We start from the raw sequence: 20,430 nt of genomic DNA on the forward strand, positions 1-20,430 counted from the left end.
ATCATTACACATTGTATACAGGTACAAAGTATCACACTGTACCCTATAAATGTGTACAATTATTAGGTGTTGATTAAAAATAATTTAAAAAGAGAGACACTGAAAAAAAAAAGAAAAATATAAACCCATAAAAGAAAAATAAAAATGCATCAAAAATAAACCCATTCTTAGTCACAGCTCTCTAAAATTTGTCTGAAACATTACAGGTGAAATTATACAGAAATTTAGGACTACGTTAGAACTTGATCTCTTAATTCTCTGTATTCTAACTCCTTAAGGAGTTAGGCCGTTTTTAAAATAGTAACTTTGTTCTAATTTAGAGTAAATATAAAGTGATTTTAGAAGCTTTTTTATTTTAGTTTGATGATGTGCTGAGCTATTGGAATAGACAGTGAAGATTGCTTTTTAGATAAAATTATTCCCTCTCAGGCATTGTAAAAACATAGTGGAGTATATTTTAAGAAATATGGTCTCAATTTAGCTACTTAAGAAGAAAATAAAAAGACCCTGGTAGAAAGTGTTTTTAACATTTCCTCTTCTTAAGGAGCTTTACTTCTAAATATTCAGCCTTAAGCATAAAAATTTAGATTGTAAAGAATCACGTCAAGAGAAGTAGAGTTGTCAAGAGATTTAAATGATTTTATTGACTATATTTTTCTGGTCTTAATATACTTATGTTCTATTTTACTTTATTTTGCAGAAATCACTAATTTCTTTAATTTTTTTCTATCCATTTTTAATGGCTTTATTGCATTTTTGGAGCATTACCTTTCTTAAAACTTATTAAGTTTTACTAGTAATATTTTACTATGCATCATAGTTGCATTTAATGGGGATATTAAACTCTAGAGTGATATGCAAAATAGTACAGGCACCAACCAATCAGAATGAACACCAATCAATCAAAATAGACATGAAATTGATTACAAACAAGATGAACCAATTTAGGACTTCCATCTTCATGGTTTTCTCAAGTAAAAGTCTTGATGGCTATGGGTAGATGAGTTTATTCTAAGCTAGTCCTCTTTTTAGTACTCATTTTTTACTCCTCTTTTCTTTTATACATGCATCAGACAACTTAAAAATTGGTTAATAATATATAATCATGCAATTTCCATTAAATATGGATTCAACTATTCAGGCTTTTCATTTCAGCATCTTAGGTGATCTTTGAACAAAGGGTTCGGACAGGATAAAGAGATCCTGAGAAATTGCACATGATTGGTGTCACCGTTTATAACATGTTCCATTTTTCTTTCCTCTCATAAAGACTCTGGGCTCTGTGAAATCTCTGTAATTCATAAAAATTTTCTTCTCCTTTGAGTGGACATGCATTGCTTTGCAGATTTCCAGAGAAAATAAGATTATAGTGATGTAATTTTCATTTTTTTAACACATTTAGACAGTTTTTTAAAAAGGATACCAAGCTCTCTATTTCATTTCTTAAGCACACAATGGCCACATTTCATCTGGCCTGGTTTGTATTACCCACAGGTATTGATTATGTCGAACCTCTGGTTCTCAGATTACCTTCTCATTGTGTTATCTTCTATACTGTAAATCTTGATTTTGGACTACAAGAATCTTTGTTTCAACTATATAGAGGATTATAATTAGAAAGCAAGAAACAATGAAGACATGGAACTAACTCTAAGAAGGAATTGTGTTAAATATAAAGAAGAACTTTTTGGCACACATAGCATGTGGTTCTTCTATAAACATTAATGGAGATATTAATTTGAAAAAAATTGTTTAGGGATAAATAGCTTCCAAATTGAAGGAAGATATTAAGTAGACAAGGTTTATTTGCTTTGTCATAGTTTCATTTACTTTAATAAATATCTTTTTTCTTGTAGGTTATGACTTTTGTTCTGAAAGGCATAACTGCATGGAGAATTCTGTCTGCAGAAATCTGAATGACAGGGCTGTTTGTAGCTGTCGAGATGGTTTTAGGGCTCTTCGAGAGGACAATGCCTACTGTGAAGGTAATCCTTGTAATGATGTGTAGCTCAGCTGTATAAATTTCCTAGGATTATTTGCATGTAAAATTTATTAATTTCCCAGGTTGTCAAGTTGATGGGCCCATTAAAAGCAGTGAATTTAATTTGAAGCATATTAATCAGCTAAAAATAATTATCTTTCAAATTAAAGTTTCTCAGCTATCTGCTATATGTCAGACTAATAAGTTAATATGGCTGGTTTCTTGAATTAGAACAATTCTTCCACTGTGAAATTGCCTCCTTTTTTTCATAATTAGATATTCAGATAGCTCATATATTGACATGGTTACTGTGGCTTGCAGTTAGAACTGTAGTGAGATTCTTCCAGACAATGTTGTGTAACAAAGGCAATCAGTTAACAGGAAGATAAAGTGCCCACTGCTATTTTTGTTTTGTACTGTAAATAATCTCAGTGGTTGTAATCATGCTCTGTGGTATTTAGTAAATAGCTCTAGTGGAGTAAATCATTTCCTAGTTACTTTTAAAAATCTTAATTAATACCCAAAGTAGTTTATTCTGTCATGGAAACAGTCCAGAAACAGTGAGTAGGCCCTGGGCATTCACAAAGGCTCTGGCTGTGACTATTCCTGAAGAAGTTCATGAGATGTAGTAATTTATGATTTCCCTGAGGCATGGATTTGAATCATTTCCATTAATCATGTGACTAACTAGTGTGTCCTGCAAATAAGAACACTAATTTGGTGGTGTTTGGGCATTTGGAGGGTTTAGAGGGTTCTAGACTTACCCTTTGCAAATGTCAAGCATGAGCCATAGGTCCCTGGAGATGGAAAAGATGGAAAACCTCAGATATAAACATGCAGCCTCTGTTTAACTAAAGGATGATTTGTTAGCTCTTGGGAAACCAACTTCTATTATTTTCCATAGCTTTAAATAGATTTTCTCTGCCTTAAAAATTAGTATTCGTTTTTAAAATTGACTTTGGATCAAAGTATTTTCTTAAATTCTTCTGATTTAGTCCTAAAAGGACCATTCCATTTTCACTGCAGGAAGACACATGGCTTCTCTATCACATTCATAGTGCAGATTTATTTAAAATTCCTCTTTTTAAAAGGTTTTATATAAGAAATGGATTCTTACGTAATGATTTTTATTCTTACATAATGTAGAGGTAAACTTTCATAGTAAAATAATATATTTTCATTATATTTGAGATCTCTAACTACATGTAATAAGCCCTGTATCACTGATATTGTCAATTTGTATAATATGAAACCACTTGATACAAATTCATGTGACACCTCTTTTTGAGTCTTATTTTTATGACCATTATTTTTATTTTGAGCTGTTGCTTTTGTTGTGATTAAGTATATTAACTCATGTAATAAATATTTAGTGAGGTCCTACTGTGTACCAAGCACTTTTCCTGGCTTGATGTAAAGTTCAATAAATGGTGAATCATTAAGGTCCTGTGCTCAGGAGCTTTACATTTTAGGAGAAAAGACAGAGAATAAGTTTCTTACCATAGAAATAGAGAAGATAATTTCAGGTAACAAAACATAATAGACAGAAAGATGAAATAGAATAATGTGCTAGAGATTGATTGGGGATCAATTTCGGTGGAGAGGCCAGCCTTTGGGGCAGGAGGTGGGGAGAGTGTGGTGGTTAACTTGAGACTTGATGATAATAAATCACGGAATGATTTGGGACAGAGCATTCCAGCCAGAAGGAATAGCAAGTGGAAAGGCCCTAAGTAGGAACACTCTGAATGTTCCAGGAGCAGAAAGAAGGACAATGTAACGGAGAAGACAAATCAGAGAAGATTTAGTTGGAGAGTTAGGGAGGGGCCAGGTAATGCAGGGAGGCTTGCAAGAACTTTAGGTTTACTTCAAGTAGGGGATATATATATGCTCAGACTTGTATTGAAAAGGATTGTTCTTTTCTGTTGTCCCCCCCATCCCCATCCCCAGGTTCATCTAACACACTGCAGCCGGGGTGGTAGATGAGCACGGGAATGAGGATGGTGGGGACAACAGAAGAATAAACTGGGAGACCAGTTGGAAGGCTACTATCGTGGTCCAGGCAAAGATGTTTGTGGCTTGGATCAGGAAAGTAATAGAGGAGGAGGCATATTCATGGTATGTTTTGAAAGTAGAGCCAGCAATACTTGCAGATAGCAGTGAAGCATTGAAGAGGGGATCGGAGGAGCAAAGGTTTTGGAGTTGGAGCAACACATGGATGGTGTGGCCATTCATTGAGACAGGAAAGAATTTAAGGAAAGAGGCCGGAGATTTATATTACATTATTTGTTCAAATTATTTATCAATGTGACTTATTGAAAACTGGTTTAATCATAAAGATAGGTCACTCAGTTTTTATCTGCAAGTTCCGTAGATGAAAATAGTAGCACAAATTGGCAGCTGTTTTCCATCTTGAATGCATCATGCTGAAAAATGTTTTGCAACTTCATGCTATTTGTCATTTATTTATTTATTTTTTATTTATTTATTTTTTATTTATTTTTTTTTAAATTTTATTTTGTCAATATACATTGTAGCTGATTATTGCTCCCCATCACCAAAACCTCCCTCCCTTTTCCCTCCCCCCTCCCCCCCAACAATGTCCTTTCTGTTTGCTTGTCGTATCAACTTCAAATAATTGTGGTTGTTATATCTTCTCCCCCCCCCCGGTTTGTGTGTGTGTGTGTGTGTGTGTGTGTGTGTGTGTGAATTTATATATTAATTTTTAGCTCCCTCCAATAAGTGAGAACATGTGGTATTTCTCTTTCTGTGCCTGACTTGTTTCACTTAATATAATTCTCTCAAGGTCCATCCATGTTGTTGCAAATGGCAGTATTTCATTCGTTTTTATAGCTGAGTAGTATTCCATCGTGTAAATGTACCACATTTTCCGTATCCACTCATCTGATGATGGGCATTTGGGCTGGTTCCAACTCTTGGCTATTGTAAAGAGTGCTGCGATGAACATTGGGGAACAGGTATACCTTCGACTTGATGATTTCCATTCCTCTGGGTATATTCCCAACAGTGGGATAGCTGGGTCGTATGGTAGATCTATTTGCAATTGTTTAAGGAACCTCCATACCATTTTCCATAGAGGCTGCACCATTTTGCAGTCCCACCAACAATGTATGAGAGTTCCTTTTTCTCCGCAGCCTCGCCAGCATTTATCGTTCATAGTCTTTTGGATTTTAGCCATCCTAACTGGGTTAGATGGTATCTCAATGTGGTTTTGATTTGCATTTCCCGGATGCTGAGTGATGTTGAGCATTTTTTCATATGTCTGTTGGCCATTTGTATATCTTCCTTAGAGAAATGCCTACTTAGCTCTTTTGCCCATTTTTTAATTGGGTTGCTTGTTTTCTTCTTGTAAAGTTGTTTGAGTTCCTTATATATTCTGGATATTAATCCTTTGTCAGATGTATATTTTGCAAATATTTTCTCCCACTCTGTTGGTTGTCTTTTAACTCTTTTAATTGTTTCTTTTGCTGTGCAGAAGCTTTTTAGCTTGATATAATCCCATTTGTTTATTTTTCCTTTGGTTGCCCGTGCTTTTGGGGTCGTATTCATGAAGTCTGTGCCCAGTCCTATTTCCTGAAGTGTTTCTCCTATGTTTTCTTTAAGAAGTTTTATTGTCTCAGGGTGTATATTTAAATCCTTAATCCATTTTGAGTTGATTTTAGTATACGGTGAGAGGTATGGATCTAGTTTCATTCTCCTGCATATCGATATCCAGTTATCCCAGCACCACTTGCTGAAGAGGCAGTCCCTTCCCCAGTGAATAGGCTTGGTGCCTTTGTCAAAGATCAGATGGCAGTAAGTGTGTGGGTTGATTTCTGGATTCTCTATTCTATTCCATTGGTCAGTGTGTCTGTTTTTATGCCAGTACCATACTGTTTTGGTTATTATAGCTTTGTAGTATAGCTTAAAGTCAGGTAGTGTTATGCCTCCAGCTTTATTTTTTTTGCTGAGCATTGCTTTGGCTATTCGTGGTCTTTTATTGTTCCATATAAATGTCTGAATAGTTTTTTCCATTTCTGAGAAAAATGTCTTTGGAATTTTGATGGGGATTGCATTGAATTTGTATATCACTTTGGGTAGTATGGACATTTTCACTATGTTGATTCTTCCAATCCAAGAGCATGGAATATCTTTCCATCTTCTTGTATCCTCTCTAATTTCTCTCAGCAGTGGTTTGTAGTTCTCATTATAGAGATTTTTCACCTCCTTGGTTAACTCAATTCCTAAGTATTTTATTTTTTTGGTGGCTATTGTAAATGGGCAGGCTTTCTTGACTTCTCTTTCTGCATGTTCACTATTGGAGAAAAGAAATGCTACTGATTTTTGTGTGTTGATTTTGTATCCTGCTACTGTGCTGAAATCATTTATCAATTCCAACAGTTCTTTTGTAGAGGTTTTAGGCTGTTCGATATATAGGATCATGTCATCTGCAAACAGGGACAGTTTGACTTCCTCTTTTCCAATCTGGATGCCCTTTATTTCCATCTCTTCTCTGATTGCTCTGGCTAGTACTTCCAACACTATGTTGAATAGGAGTGGTGAGAGTGGGCATCCTTGTCTAGTTCCTGTTCTTAAAGGAAAAGCTTTCAGCTTTTCCCCATTCAGGATGATATTGGCAGTGGGTTTGGCATATATGGCTTTAATTATGTTGAGATACTTTCCCTCTATACCTAACTTATAGAGGGTCTTTGTCATGAATGAGTGCTGAACTTTATCAAATGCTTTTTCAGCATCTATAGAGATGATCATATGGTCCTTGTGTTTGAGTTTATTAATATGGTGTATCACATTTATTGATTTGCGTATGTTGAACCAACCTTGCATCCCTGGGATGAATCCCACTTGATCGTGATGAATAATTTTTCGTATGTGTTGCTGTATTCTGTTTGCTAGTATTTTAGTGAGGATTTTTGCATCTATATTCATCAAGGATATCGGCCTGTAGTTTTCTTTTTTGGTTATATCTTTACCTGGTTTTGGTATCAGGATGCTGTTTGGTTCATAGAATGAGTTTGGGAGATTTGCGTCCGTTTCAATCTTTTGGAATAGTTTGTAAAGAATCGGTGTCAATTCCTCTTTGAATGTTTGGTAAAATTCTGCTGTGAATCCATCTGGTCCTGGGCTTTTCTTTGTTGGGAGCCTTCTGATAACAGCTTCAATCTCCTTTATTGTTATTGGTCTGTTCAAATTTTCTACGTCTTCACGGTTCAGTTTTGGGAGCTTGTGTGTGTCCAGAAATTTATCCATTTCCTCCAGATTTTCAAATTTGTTGGCGTATAGTTGTTTATAGTAGTCTCGAATGATTCCTTGTATTTCAGATGAATCAGTTGTAATATCGCCTTTTTCATTTCTAATTTTTGTTATTTGAGTCTTCTCTCTTCTTTTTTTTGTTAGCCATGCTAATGGTTTGTCTATTTTATTTATCTTTTCAAAAAACCAACTTTTTGATTCGTTGATCTTTTGAATTGTTTTTTGGTTTTCAATTTCATTCAGTTCTGCTCTGATCTTAATGATTTCTTTCCGTCTGCTACCTTTGGGTTTGGATTGTTCTTGTTTTTCTAGTTCTTTAAGGTGAAGTGTTAGGTTGTTCACTTGCCATCTTTCCATTCTTCTGAAGTGAGCATTTAATGCAATAAATTTTCCCCTCAATACTGCTTTTGCAGTATCCCACAGGTTTTGGTATGATGTATCATTGTTTTCATTAGTTTCAATAAATTTTTTGATTTCCTGCTTGATTTCTTCTTGGACCCATATGTCATTAAGTAGAATGCTGTTTAATTTCCATGTGTTTGTATAGTTTCCAGAGTTTTGTTTGTTATTAATTTCTAGTTTTAATCCTTTTTGTCTGAGAAGATACATGGGATAATTCCAATTTTTTTGAATTTATTGAGACTTGATTTGTGACCTAATATGTGATCTATCCTGGAGAATGATCCATGTGCTGATGAGAAGAATGAATATTCTGAGGTTGTTGGGTGGAATGTTCTGTAGATATCTGCTAATTCCAATTGGTCTAGAGTCTTGTTTAGATCTTGTGTTTCTCTACTGATTCTTTGCCTAGATGATCTGTCTAATATTGACAGTGGAGTGTTCAGGTCCCCTGCTATTATGGTATTAGTGTCTATTTCCTTCTTTAGGTCTAATAGAGTTTGTTTTATAAATCTGGCTGCTCCAACATTGGGTGCGTACATATTTATGATTGTTATGTCTTCTTGATGGATCAGTCCTTTTATCATTAAGTAGTGTCCCTCATTGTCTCTTTTTATGGTTTTTAGTTTAAAGTCTATTTTGTCAGATATAAGAATAGCTACTCCAGCTCGTTTTTCTTTTCTGTTTGCATGGTAAATCTTTTTCCATCCTTTCACTCTTAGTCTGTGTGAATCTTTATGGGTGAGGTGGGTCTCTTGTAGGCAGCATATAGTTGGGTCCTGCTTTTTGATCCAGTCAGCCAGTCTGTGTCTTTTAATTGGGGAATTTAAGCCTTTAACATTAAGAGTTGTTATTGAAAGGTGTTGATTTATTCCTCGCATTTTATTGGTTGTTTGGTTGTCTTAGGTGTCTTTTGTTCCTTGCTTTCTGATTTACTGTTAGGTTTCTTTGTTTGTTGGTTCCTTAGGTTGTAGATAGTGTTTTCGTTAACTTGTTTCCTCTTCATGAATGCCATTTTTATTGTACTAGCAGGTTTAGATTTTTCTTGGGTTTTTATGGCAGTGGTAGTTATTTTTCAGGAACCAAACCCAGTACTCCCTTGAGGATTTCTTGTAGGGGTGGTCTTGTGGTAGTGAACTCCCGCAGTTTTTGTTTGTCTGAGAAATATACTATTTGCCCCTCATTTCGGAAGGATAGCCTTGCAGGGTAGAGTATTCTTGGCTGGCAATCTTTGTCTTTTAGTATTTTGAAAATATCATCCCATTCCTTTCTAGCTTTTAGGGTTTGTGATGAAAAGTCTGATGTTAACCTGATTGGGGCTCCCTTATAGGTGATTTGACGCTTCTCTCTTGCAGCTTTTAAGATTCTCTCTTTGTCTCTGAGTTTTGCCAATTTGACTATGACATGTCTTGGAGAAGGCCTTTTGGGGTTGAATACGTTTGGAGATCGTTGAGCTTCCTGGATCTGAAGATCTGTGATTTTTTCTATACCTGGGAAGTTTTCTGCCACTATTTTGTTGAATATGTTTTCAATGGAATCTCCATTTTCCTCCCCTTCTGGAATACCCATGACTCGGATATTTGAGCGCTTGAGGTTGTCTGATATCTCTCTCAGATTTTCTTCCATGTCCTTGATTCTTTTTTCTTTCTTTTTGTCTGCTTGTGTTATTTCAAACAGCCCATCTTCAAGTTCAGAGGTTCTCTCTTCAACTTCGACAAGCCTGCTGGTTAAACTCTCCATTGTGTTTTTTATTTCGCTGAATAAGTTCTGCAGTTTAGCAAGTTCTGCTACATTTTTTTTCAGGACATTGATTTCCTTGTACATTTCCTCTTTCAGATCCTGTATACTTTTCCTCATTTCATCATGATGTCTAGCTGAGTTTTCTTGTATCTCATTCAGTTTCCTTAGAATTATCACTCGAAATTCCTTGTCAGTTATTTCAAGGGCTCCTTGTTCTATAGGATCTAGAGTATGAGATTTATTAACTTTTGGTGGTGTACTTTCTTGATTTTTTGTATTTCTGGTATCTTTTTTTTGGTGTTTATTCATTGTGGCAGGGGGTTTCACAGTCCACCGGTTTGAGACTAATGACTAACTAGGATGTTGCTGTTGTTGCCAATTTGGTATGGCTCCCGCCGTGACTGCTCAGTTGGCCTCTAGTGTCTTGTGTGTGTGGTTGCCTCGGGTCTTGGGCTTCTCCGGGGATCCACCTTTCTGGTCAGCTTGGACTCTGCTGGGCTGGTGGATCACGTAGCACAGGGTGTGTGATCTCTGTTGAGCTTTCACTTCCTGTACAGGACTTCTCCCCGTTCCGTGTGCTCTGGCCCAGGCTGTTAGATCGTGCAGTGGCGACCCCACCGGGTGTGTGGTTTCTGTTGAGTCTCCGCCTCCCTGGCCGCACGTCTCCCCCCTCTGTGCGCACTGTGCTGGGCTGGGGTGTGTCTTCTGCACCCCTCGTCTATCAGCTGGGCCTTCAAGACCCTGCTCAGCACCGCCTCGCCCAGGAAGTCTACCAGGTTTCTGCTAGGCACAGACGACCAGTCTCTCTGGGTGCCTTTGTAGCACTGTGTAGATCTTTCTCGGGTCTTGTTCACCTTTGTATCCCCCCGGTATAAACCGAGTCTAGCGCCCGCCTGCAGCCTGCTCTCCGGCAGGTTCAAGCGGATCTGGGAACTCTCCTACCACACTATTCCCAACCAGAAATTCGTTAGGCTTTTTTCCAAACTGGTGGTCGCAGAGATGGTATCTGCCTCCCAGTAACAGGAAGTTTACTGGGGCCGGAGTCCAGGGTGTGGTGGAGTGACAGTCGGCCCACCCGTACTTCCTTGTCCTCCCAACACTGGTCGGGGACGCCCCACGACCCCAGCCCCGCCAGAGAACCGCGGTGGGAGTGAGAGCGGAGGCCGGTCTGCAGGCTCCGGGAAGCTCTGAGCCAGGCCAAGCAAGTGGGAGGGCTCAGTGATGGCCGAGCAGGGCAGAGCTGCCCGCACCTGGGAAAATGGAGGCAGCACCGTGGCAGTGAGTGGCCTGGTGGTGCAGGCGGGAGCCGCGTGGGCATCCACCCCCCAAACAGAGCTGTGCCAGGGATCACTCACAGTGCTGTGCCAGGTCGGGTGTTCGCTCTCTGTCTCTGGTTTGTTGCCTTCCGTGTTCTCGGTGCTGCCGCCTCGGGCTGTTCAGTCGCGGCGCCGCTCGGGCGCTCCCAGGAATCTTCTTTAATGCCGGCCTGAAACCTCGAATCCTGAATAGGGCAGCTGGCCGCCTTCAGTGCGGTCCCAGCCTCCGGGATCCTGGCTGCATCCACAGCAGCCCTGGCACCGTGTTCCCTGTTTCAAGACTCGCTTTTGCAGCTAAGAAACAGTTCTTTTCCTGCTCCACACTTCAAAGCTGTTGCCTGTAAATGAGGCAGCCTCTCCTGCCGGGGGCAAAGTGGCGTTGAGCCCCCACGACCGGCCAGCAGCTGTAGTCCTCCCTTAAGAGATGGTGAGAGGAAGGTCCACAAGTTTCCCGGCTGCCTGAGGCCCAGTGGCCGCCTTTTACACCTCAGCTACTCCGCGCGTGCCGCCGCAGCCGCCGCCATCTTGAAACTCCTCTCCTATTTGTCATTTAAAGATATAATCTTCAAAACTTAAGAAAATGATAGAAAAACTTGTTGGTTTATTATAAAGATTTTGAGTTTCTTATGCATGAGGACTTCTAATATTATTATATATTTTGTTATTCATTCTATGTTACACAGGTTTTGTAGTATTCTTATCAAATTTGTTTTTTTCTTTTTATTCTGACATTGCTGCTAACTTTGAGGATGTTTTGACTTCTTAGAAGCAACACCTTTTTAAACTTTTTGTGTAGTGTTACATGTTACATATCAGCCTCTGGTCTTGTAGCATTTTGTTCCTCTAAGAAATTAGGCTAGTCATTGTACATAAAAATTATACTTGTTGTTATACATAAAAATAGGCAAACGATAGTTTGTAATTAACATAAATTTTATTTACTGAATCTGTGGGGTTGTTTTAATGCTATGACTGCAATTGAGACTATTGATTATTACTACAGTTTGCTTGGTTAGGGTTATTATAGCACTGGCAAATGTTGAAGTTCATTTATCCATCTGACAAATATTTATCGAGTACCTACTTTGTGCAAGGCTAGAGTTAGGGGTAAAGCAGTAAATAGGATATACATGACTCATATTCTCTCAGGCAAGAAAGATAATAAACAGATCATCACACCAAAGAAAATTTAATTGCACGGATGGCAAGTGCTTTAAAAGAGAAATAGGTTAACAGGCAGTTTGACCTGGGTGGGCAGTGGAGTCACGGAAAATTTTGCTTGAAGAAAAAAGTTGTATTCTGAAATCTGAAGGGTAAGTAAAAATCAGCTAATCATTGAAGAAAGGGTGGGAAAGAAGAGAATCTCCTAGGTGGAGGAATCAGCATGTCTGAAGGTTGGCATGTAGAAAGGAGCACTTTTTAAGAACCAAAGGAAGGCTATAGGTGGAGGCAAAGAGCACAGGAGAGGTGCCCAATGAGACTGATGGTGCAAAGCAGGCCCTTGAAGTTTGCACTTCAGGGTTTACGCTAAGAACGAGGGGGAGCAAATGAAAGGTCTTAAGCAAAGAAGTGTCATCATTACACTTATGTTTTAAATAAATCCCTCCAGCTGCTGGATGAGTCAGGGTAAGAATGGATGCAGGGAAACCAATAGATGAGAGACAGTGGTGGCTTGCCTTAAAATGGAAATGGAGATGTGGGCACATTTGAGAGCACTTATGAGGTAAAACCAGCCAGTCCTGGTGATTAATTGGGGATAATACATGATGAGGAAAGAGATTTAGAGGTTGATTCCTAGATTTTAAGCTTAAGAAACAGGCAGATGTTATTGCTATTCACTTAGGGAACAGATTGGGTGAGAAAGCTGTGTTGGGTTTGGAGTGCCTATGGGACATCCAAGTTGTGTAGCCAGAGTATACATGGATGTGGTATTTAGAGAAATTTAAGTCGCACTTAAAATTTGGGATTTTTTTTTTGTCATGAATGGTAGTTGAGGAGATGGAAGAGATTATCTAGAGCATTTTGAGCAGCATTTGAACATTTTATAGAAAAGATAGTTCTGTGACGGAGAGAGCAAAATCATGGCTGAAATGGAGAAGAGAAGAGGAAGAGAAGAGAAGAGAAGATGGTATGAGTGAACCCAGGGAGGAGAGAATTTCAAGAAGAAATAGAATCCTTCTGAGAGGTCAAGAAAGATGAATACTGAACCTCACAGATGACACCGAGGACATCAGTAATAGTGATTTTGGTGCAAAGTTGGTGACAAAAGCCAGTTTGGAGTACGCTGAAGGTTGTGTAAGGGAAACCGTGGATCTTTGAAGGAAGAGAGATCCTTCTACATGTTTGCCTGTGACAGGAAGGAGAGGAGCTGAGGGAAAGTGAGGCTAAAGCACAATTTTTCTTTCCCACCTCTTTTTTTCCTTTTAAGTCTGTTCTCTCCCTCCCCTCCCATTTTGTAATTCCTCAGATATTTATAAACATGATTTAAGATTAGGATTTTATAATGGCTTGTCCAGCTTTAAGATATAAAGGATATAAAACATCTGGAAGTATATTGGGCTACTATAGTTTCCTGTGAACTACATGTTTACCACATTTCTCTTTTAAAAATTACACATTCGTCTCCATGTAGACAGTGTCCCTCATCTATAGATCCTTACCAAATTTTTTAATACTTCATCTCTAATTTGATCTTTTGTCAGTACCTGTAGTCTATAAACGTTGTCAAAAATTAGGTTGGACATCATATTTTCAGAATGGTTCTTTGCTCTGTTTTTTTCACTTTGAACTGAAACTTATGGGAGCTTTTCATGTTTTGACTTATCTCTTTCTTCACATTCCACTGTTCAGTATTATGTCAGGGTCATTTTGGAGTTCTATTTTAGCTAGTTTTCAGAAGTCATTTAATTGGTAAGTTTCTCTCTTCATTGCATGATAGTTGCTGGAGATGACAGCTCTGTCTGCCCAAGTGTGCATTATAATGATAAAGCTTTTTCCTCATTCCCAAACTGCTGAAAATCACTGATAGTTTTGCTATCGAAGCCTTTGATACTACACTAAGAACAGGAAAAGAGTTCTACATAAGCACATGTCACACATAATTACTGAAGTTGTAACTGATGGTATTATATTAATGAATTTTATTTTATTTTCTATTTTAGCATTTACCTTCATGTCCTTGTGGGATACAGTGTATTGTTTCAATACACGCATGTACTGCACAGTGATTCAGTTTGGGTAGACAGCATAGCTTCGTACCTGTTAGTCTGCCCACTTCTTCTCTTCCCTACCACTCTCCCCTCCCAGCTTCTGGTATCCATTGTTCTATTCTCTACTTCAATGAGAACCACATTCTTTTGTTTGTTTTTAGGTTACACATATGACTACGACCATGTGGTATTTGTCTTTCTGTGCCTGACTTACTTCACTTAACATGACGGTTTCCAGTTTCATTCATGTTGCTACAAATAATATGGTATCATTTACTTTTATAACTGTATAGTATTCCATTGTGTATATATACCAGGTTTTTTATACATTCATCCCTTGATGGGCATTTAGGTTGATTCCATCTCTTGGCTATTGTGAATAGCATTGAAATGAACATGGGAGTATAGGTGTCTTTTTGATATATTGATTTCCTTTCAGTATATACCCAGTCATGGATAGTTGGGTCATAACATAGATCTATTTTTGGTTCTCTAAGGAGCCTCAATATTGTTTTCCACAATGGCTGTACCAATTTACATTCCCACCAACAATGCAGGAATGTTCTCTTTTCTCTGCATCCTTGCCAGCATTTATTTTTTTCTGTCTTATTGATAATAGATATTCTAACCAGGGTGAGACGATATCTCTTTGTAGTTTTAATTTGCATTTCCCTGACGATTAGTGATTTTGAGCATTTTTTCATGTACTTGTAGGCCATTTGTATATTTGTATATCTTCTTTTGAGAAATGTCTGTTTGGGTCCTTTGCCCATTTTTTAATTTTTTTTTTTTTTTTTTTTTTGCTGTTGAGTTCCTTATATACATTCTGGATATTAGCCCATTATCTGATGTGCAGTTTGCAAACACTTTCTCCCATTCTGTAGGTTGACTCTTCACTTTGTTGACAGTGCACCTTGCTGTGCAGAAGCTTTTTAGTTTGATGTAGACCCATTTATGTAGTTTTGCTTTAGTTGCCTGGGCCTTTGTAGTTTCACTCAAAACAGCTCTCCCCTCTCCCATTTTGCGTAGCATTTCCCCTATGTTTTCTTCCAGTAGTTTCGTAGTAGTTTCATATCCCACAAACATGGGATATCTTTCTGTTTACTTGTGTCCTCTTTAATTTTTTTCATCAATGTTTTATAGTTTTCATTGTAGAGGTCTTTCACCTCCTTGATTAAATTTACTGCTAGGTATTTAATTTTCGGGGGGTAGTTATTGTGAATGGGATTATTTTCGTGATTTCTTCTTCAGCTATTTCATTACTGGCATCTAGAAAGGCTATTTATTTTTGTATGTTGATTTTGTATCCTGCCACTATACTGAATTCATTTATTAGTTCTAGTAATTTTTTGGTGGAGTCATGTTTTCTATGTATGTCATCATGTCATCTGCAAATAGGGATAGTTTGACTTCTTCCTTTCCAATTTGGATGTCCTTTATTGCTTTCTCTTGCCTTATTGCACCGGCTAGAACTTCTAGTACTATGTTGAATAAGATTGGGGAATGTGGGCATACTTGTTTTGTTCAAGATCTTAGAGAAGAAGTCTCCAATTTTTGTCCATTCAGTGTGATATTAGCTGTGGTTTGTTGTATATGACCTTTATTGTGTTTAGTTGCATTCCTTCTATACCTAGTTTGTTGAGTGTTTTTATCATGAAGAGGTATTAGATTTTACCAAATGCTTTTTCTGCATCTATTTAAATGATCATTTTTTCCCCTTCATTCTGTTGGTGTGATGTATCACATTTATTGGTGTTGAACCATGCTTGCATCCGTGGGAAGAATCCCACTTGATCATAGTAAATGATCTTTTTAATGTTGCATTAGTCCGTTTCCGTTGCTTATTGCAAAATGGTTGGAACTGGGTAATTGGTAAGAAAACAAAATTTATTGCTTACATTTTCAGAGGCTGCGATGTCCAAAGTCCAGGGAACACATCTGGTAAAGGCCTTGGTGGTGGCAATAGTGAACCAGGGGTCTCACATGGCAGAAATGGTGGAGCAGAGAGAGAAAGAAAGTGGGGGGGAGGAGAGAGAGAGAGAGAGAGCGCTCCTCATGCCCTATCCTTTCAAAGCCCTCAGAACCACACCAATGACCACATTAAACTATCAATTTAATCACTTCTTCAAGGCCCCACCTTTCAATTATCAGAATATGATTTCTCACACTCAACCGTTATGGTGGGGATTAAGTTTTGGGGGGACTTTCAATCCAAGGCAAATGTGTTGTTGGATTCTGTTTCCTAGTATTTTATTGAGGATCTTTGTATTTGTGTTCGTTAGGGATAGTCTAATTTTCTTTTCTGTGTGTGTCTTTTTCTGGTTTTAGTATGAGGTTAATGTTGGCTTCATAGAATAAGTTTAGAAGTATTCCCTCCTCTTCAGTTTTTTGGAAGAGTTTGACAAGAATTGATATTAGTTCTGCTTTAAATGTTTAGTAGAATTTGGCAGGAAAGTCATCCAGTCCTAGAGATTTCTTTGTTGGAAGACATTTTTTTTCTATCTCAATCTCATTACTTATTATTGGTGTGTTTAGGTTTTCTAGTTCTTCATGGTTCAACCTTGGTAAATTGTATGTATCCAGGAATTATCCATGTCTTTTAGGTTTTCCAGTTTGTTTGCATATAGTTGTTCATAGTAGTCATTTTTGATCCTTTGTGTTTCTGTGATATCAGTTGTAATATCTCCTATTTCATTTCTGATTTTATTTGATTCTTCTCTCCTTTTTTCTTCATTAGTCTAGCTAAAGGTTTATTGATTTTGTTTATCTTTTTGAAAAACCAACTCTTTGTTTCAACAATCTTTTGTATTTTTTAAAATCTCTAATTCATGTATTTCTGCTCTGATCTTTATTATTTCTCTCCTTCTACTGATTTTAGGTTTGGTTTGTTCTTGTTTTTCCAGTAGCTTGAGGTGTAATATTAGGTTGTTTGTTCGAAGTCTTTTTTTCTTTTTTGATATATGCATTTATTGCTGTAAACTTCTCTGTTAAAACTGCTTTTGCTGTTCTATAAAACTGCTTTTTGTCCTATAGGTTCTGGCATTTTGTGTTTTCATTTTCATTTGTCTCCAGGAATTTTAAAATTTTCTTTCTGATTTCTTTTTTGGCCTATTCATTGTTTAGGAACATGTTGTTTAGTTTCCATGTATTTGTACAGTTTCTAAAGTCTCTTTTGTTATTCATTTCTAGTTTTATTCCATTATGGTCAGACAAGGTATTTGATATGATTTCAATTTCTAAAAATTTGCTGAGATTTGTTTTGTGACCTAACATATGGTTTACTCTAGAGAATGTTCCATGTGCTGCTAAGAATGAGGATTCTGCAGCTTTTGTATGATATGTTCTACATATATCTGTTAGGTCCAATTGGCCTAGAGGAGAGATTAATTCTAATATTTCCTGGTTAATTTTCTGTCTGAATGATCTGTCCTTTGGTGAAAGTGGGGTATTTAAGTCCTCAACTGTTATCGTGTTGGAGTCTATTTCTCCCATTAGGTCTAATAGTAATTGCTTTATATAACTGCCTTGTGGTAACCATAACACAAAAACTTATGAGACATACTAAAGATAAATAATGAGAATAATGAGAAATCAAAGTACACTGCTAGAGAAAATTACTCAATCACAAAGGAAGACATTAACATTGGAAAAAAGGATCAATAAAACAACCAGAAAAGAGGAAAGAAATGGCAGTGACAAGTCCCTATATATTAATAATAATTTTAAATGTAAATGGATTAAGAGCCCCAATGAAAAGACCCAGAATGGCTCAATGGATTATAAAACAAGAGCCAACTATATGTTGCCTATAAGAAACTCACTTCACCTATAAGACACACACTATCTGAAAGTGAAGGGATGGAAAAAGATTTCATGTGAATGGAAACCAAAAAAGAGCAGGAGTAGCTGTACTTGTATCAGGTAGAATAAACTTCAAGCCAAGGAAAGTAAAGAAAGATAAGAAAGGTCATTATATAATGATAAAGAGATCAATTCAAGAGGAGGATATAACAATTCTAATCTACATGTACCCAACTCCAGAGGATGTATTAACAAATTTTAAAATAAGTTTGTGAGACATTTCTTCAAATAAGAATATGAGAAAAGTTTAATATAATCTGACCCCTTCAAGTACATAATTCCTTTTGAGAGGCAAATTTCTCTTGGATTCGTTCAATCTCTTTTATTCTGACTCCTGCTGCCAGATGCTATTTGTTACTTTATGTCACCTTTTCTTTAGTTATTTTGTCTCTATTGTCTCTTCCCAATCCTACCTAATAAGAACCCATTCTCCAGATTAATGTTGACAGAACACCACTTGTTTTGTTCTGCCTGAGAGCCCACAGTGCCTTCTTGTTACTCACCACATCAAGCTCGATCTCCTTTGCCAAGATTCCAAAGGTCAATGTCATTGGCTTTACATAGCTATTCATCCAGTAGTTCTTAGCAGGTCACCCTCAACTATTGTGATCATTTCTTTCGTGCATGATGGTCATCTTTGTTATGGTTTGAATTGTGTGCCCCCCAAATTCATATATTGAAGTTTTAACCTGAGTATCTCAACCTTGAGTATCTCAGAATATAACATTATTTGGAAACAAGGAAGTTGTAGATGAAATTTGTTGAGATGAATTCATACTTGATTAGAGTGAGACTGTATTCCAATATGATTGCTGTCCTTATAAAAAGGGGAAATTTGGACTAGACACAGAAGGAGAATATCAGTTAAGCAAAAAGGCAGAGATCAAGTGGTATACCTACAAGCCAAATAACACCAGAATCTAGGCCAGGAGCATGGAACCGATTCTCCTTCACAGCCTTCAGAAGGAACCAACCCTGCCAACATCTTGATTTTGGACTTCTAGCCTCCTGAACTGTGAGATGATAAATTTCTGTTGCTTAAGTGATCTAGTCTGTGGTTCTTTATTATGGTAGCCCTAGTAAACTCATACAATCTGGCAGAAATACCTTTTGTATTTTGGTCCAACAATCCATTATTTAATCATTCTACTAGACTCTGATTGATTTTTATCTTCTCTTTGAGGATTTTTCTGATGAGCTTTATGCATATAGATTTAATTTCTCAAATCCCCTTTTTATTTTATCTGGCTGAAAAATTAGCACCTTACTCTGTACTGTTTTATATCTGATTGTCCAATTGTATTATACTTTATTATATACTGTGTTATTTATTAACAGATTTGGATATATATGTCTGTATATATTTCTCCCAACTGTAAGTGTCTTTTGTTCATAGACTGTTTATTTTCTTTTAATTCTCTCAAACTTAGAAAATAGAGGAAATACAGAGCTTAAGAAATATTTGTTTATTGATAGTTTAAATGCTTAGATATGCTGAACAGATGGGCATCTTTAGGCTACCTCATCACTAAAGAATTATTCAGGACAAGCATTGAATTTATTGAGTTGTTTATATATTTTACATAAGAAATTCTAATTGTGATATTGATTTTTATAGCTAAAAAGTGATTTAGTTGTTTTAAATTAGTATGTGTTGGGATTTAAAAATTATTTTGAGTAGTACAAGAAAAGGAATTTATACATTCATGACATTTATTATTTATTAAATTTTATGTATACTGATAAATGATGTGATATTAATAGGACCCAAGTCCTTGAAGTTTTCTCATTTCCACCATTGGTTTTACTGAACATTCTAAATTTTTACCTGAGATTTGAATTCTGCCTACAATTTGCATACCAACTTACTTGGACATGAAATGTCTGGCCTGTAGAAGGTGCTTAATACATTCTAGTTGAACCTGGAAATTGGAATCTTTATTTAGTAAACAGTTGTTTAGCAGCTGCGATGGGCCAGACACAGTAAACCATCAAACATAAACTATAAATCACAATATTTAGACGTTAAGTTCAAATATCTATTTTCTTTTGTATTTTAGCCTTTGTATTAAAAGAAACATTGTTTCCTCCCACCCCATACTTGTTTTTTTAATGCTGTCCTTTGGCTAATGATGCTTTCTCTACCTTCTTTCTTGTTCTGCATTTCAAAGGATTCTAGTCTGTGTACAAAGTAATGTGAGCATAATTCTTAATGAAAAACCAGTAATTGCTACATTCTTTTCTATTGTGCATTCTTTTTCACTATAATTTGTTAATAGGAATATAATAAAAAGCAATACCAACTACTACTAACCATATGGTTCTTTGGAGGCATTTAAATGTTTTTCACATATTTTATCTTATTTCATCCAGAAGTTCTATGATGCAGGCATTATTATAATCTCCTGTTTTATAGTTGAGAAAGCTAAAGAGCTTGGAAATCAAATGACTTGTTCAAAATCCATTACCTGGACAGCAAACAGTAAACTCAGGGTTTAAATTCATGTCACCTATCTTCAAATTTTTCATTACACCACTGTTTAAAAAAATTTTGTAATGTCTACTTTATTTTTTCTTTTTTTTCTCTATGTTTTTTGATTGAATTTTAATTGATGATACATATTTTGGGGATTCAATGTTGACATATGTTGAACAA

The 20,430-nt window shown here is 36.7% G+C and overlaps 1 protein-coding gene across 1 annotated transcript in view; it reads left to right on the plus strand.

The window, feature by feature from the left end:
• The window catches only part of NELL2 (neural EGFL like 2), a 365,095-nt gene that overhangs the window by 184,691 nt on the left and 159,974 nt on the right, over positions 1-20,430 (plus strand). Inside the window, exon 13 of the mRNA XM_063075314.1 lies at positions 1,857-1,985. Coding sequence (XP_062931384.1) covers positions 1,857-1,985 — 129 coding nt within the window. The remainder of the gene's footprint in view (positions 1-1,856; positions 1,986-20,430) is intronic.

Source organism: Cynocephalus volans, chromosome 12 (assembly GCF_027409185.1).
Source record: "Cynocephalus volans isolate mCynVol1 chromosome 12, mCynVol1.pri, whole genome shotgun sequence".
NCBI lineage: Eukaryota > Metazoa > Chordata > Mammalia > Dermoptera > Cynocephalidae > Cynocephalus > Cynocephalus volans.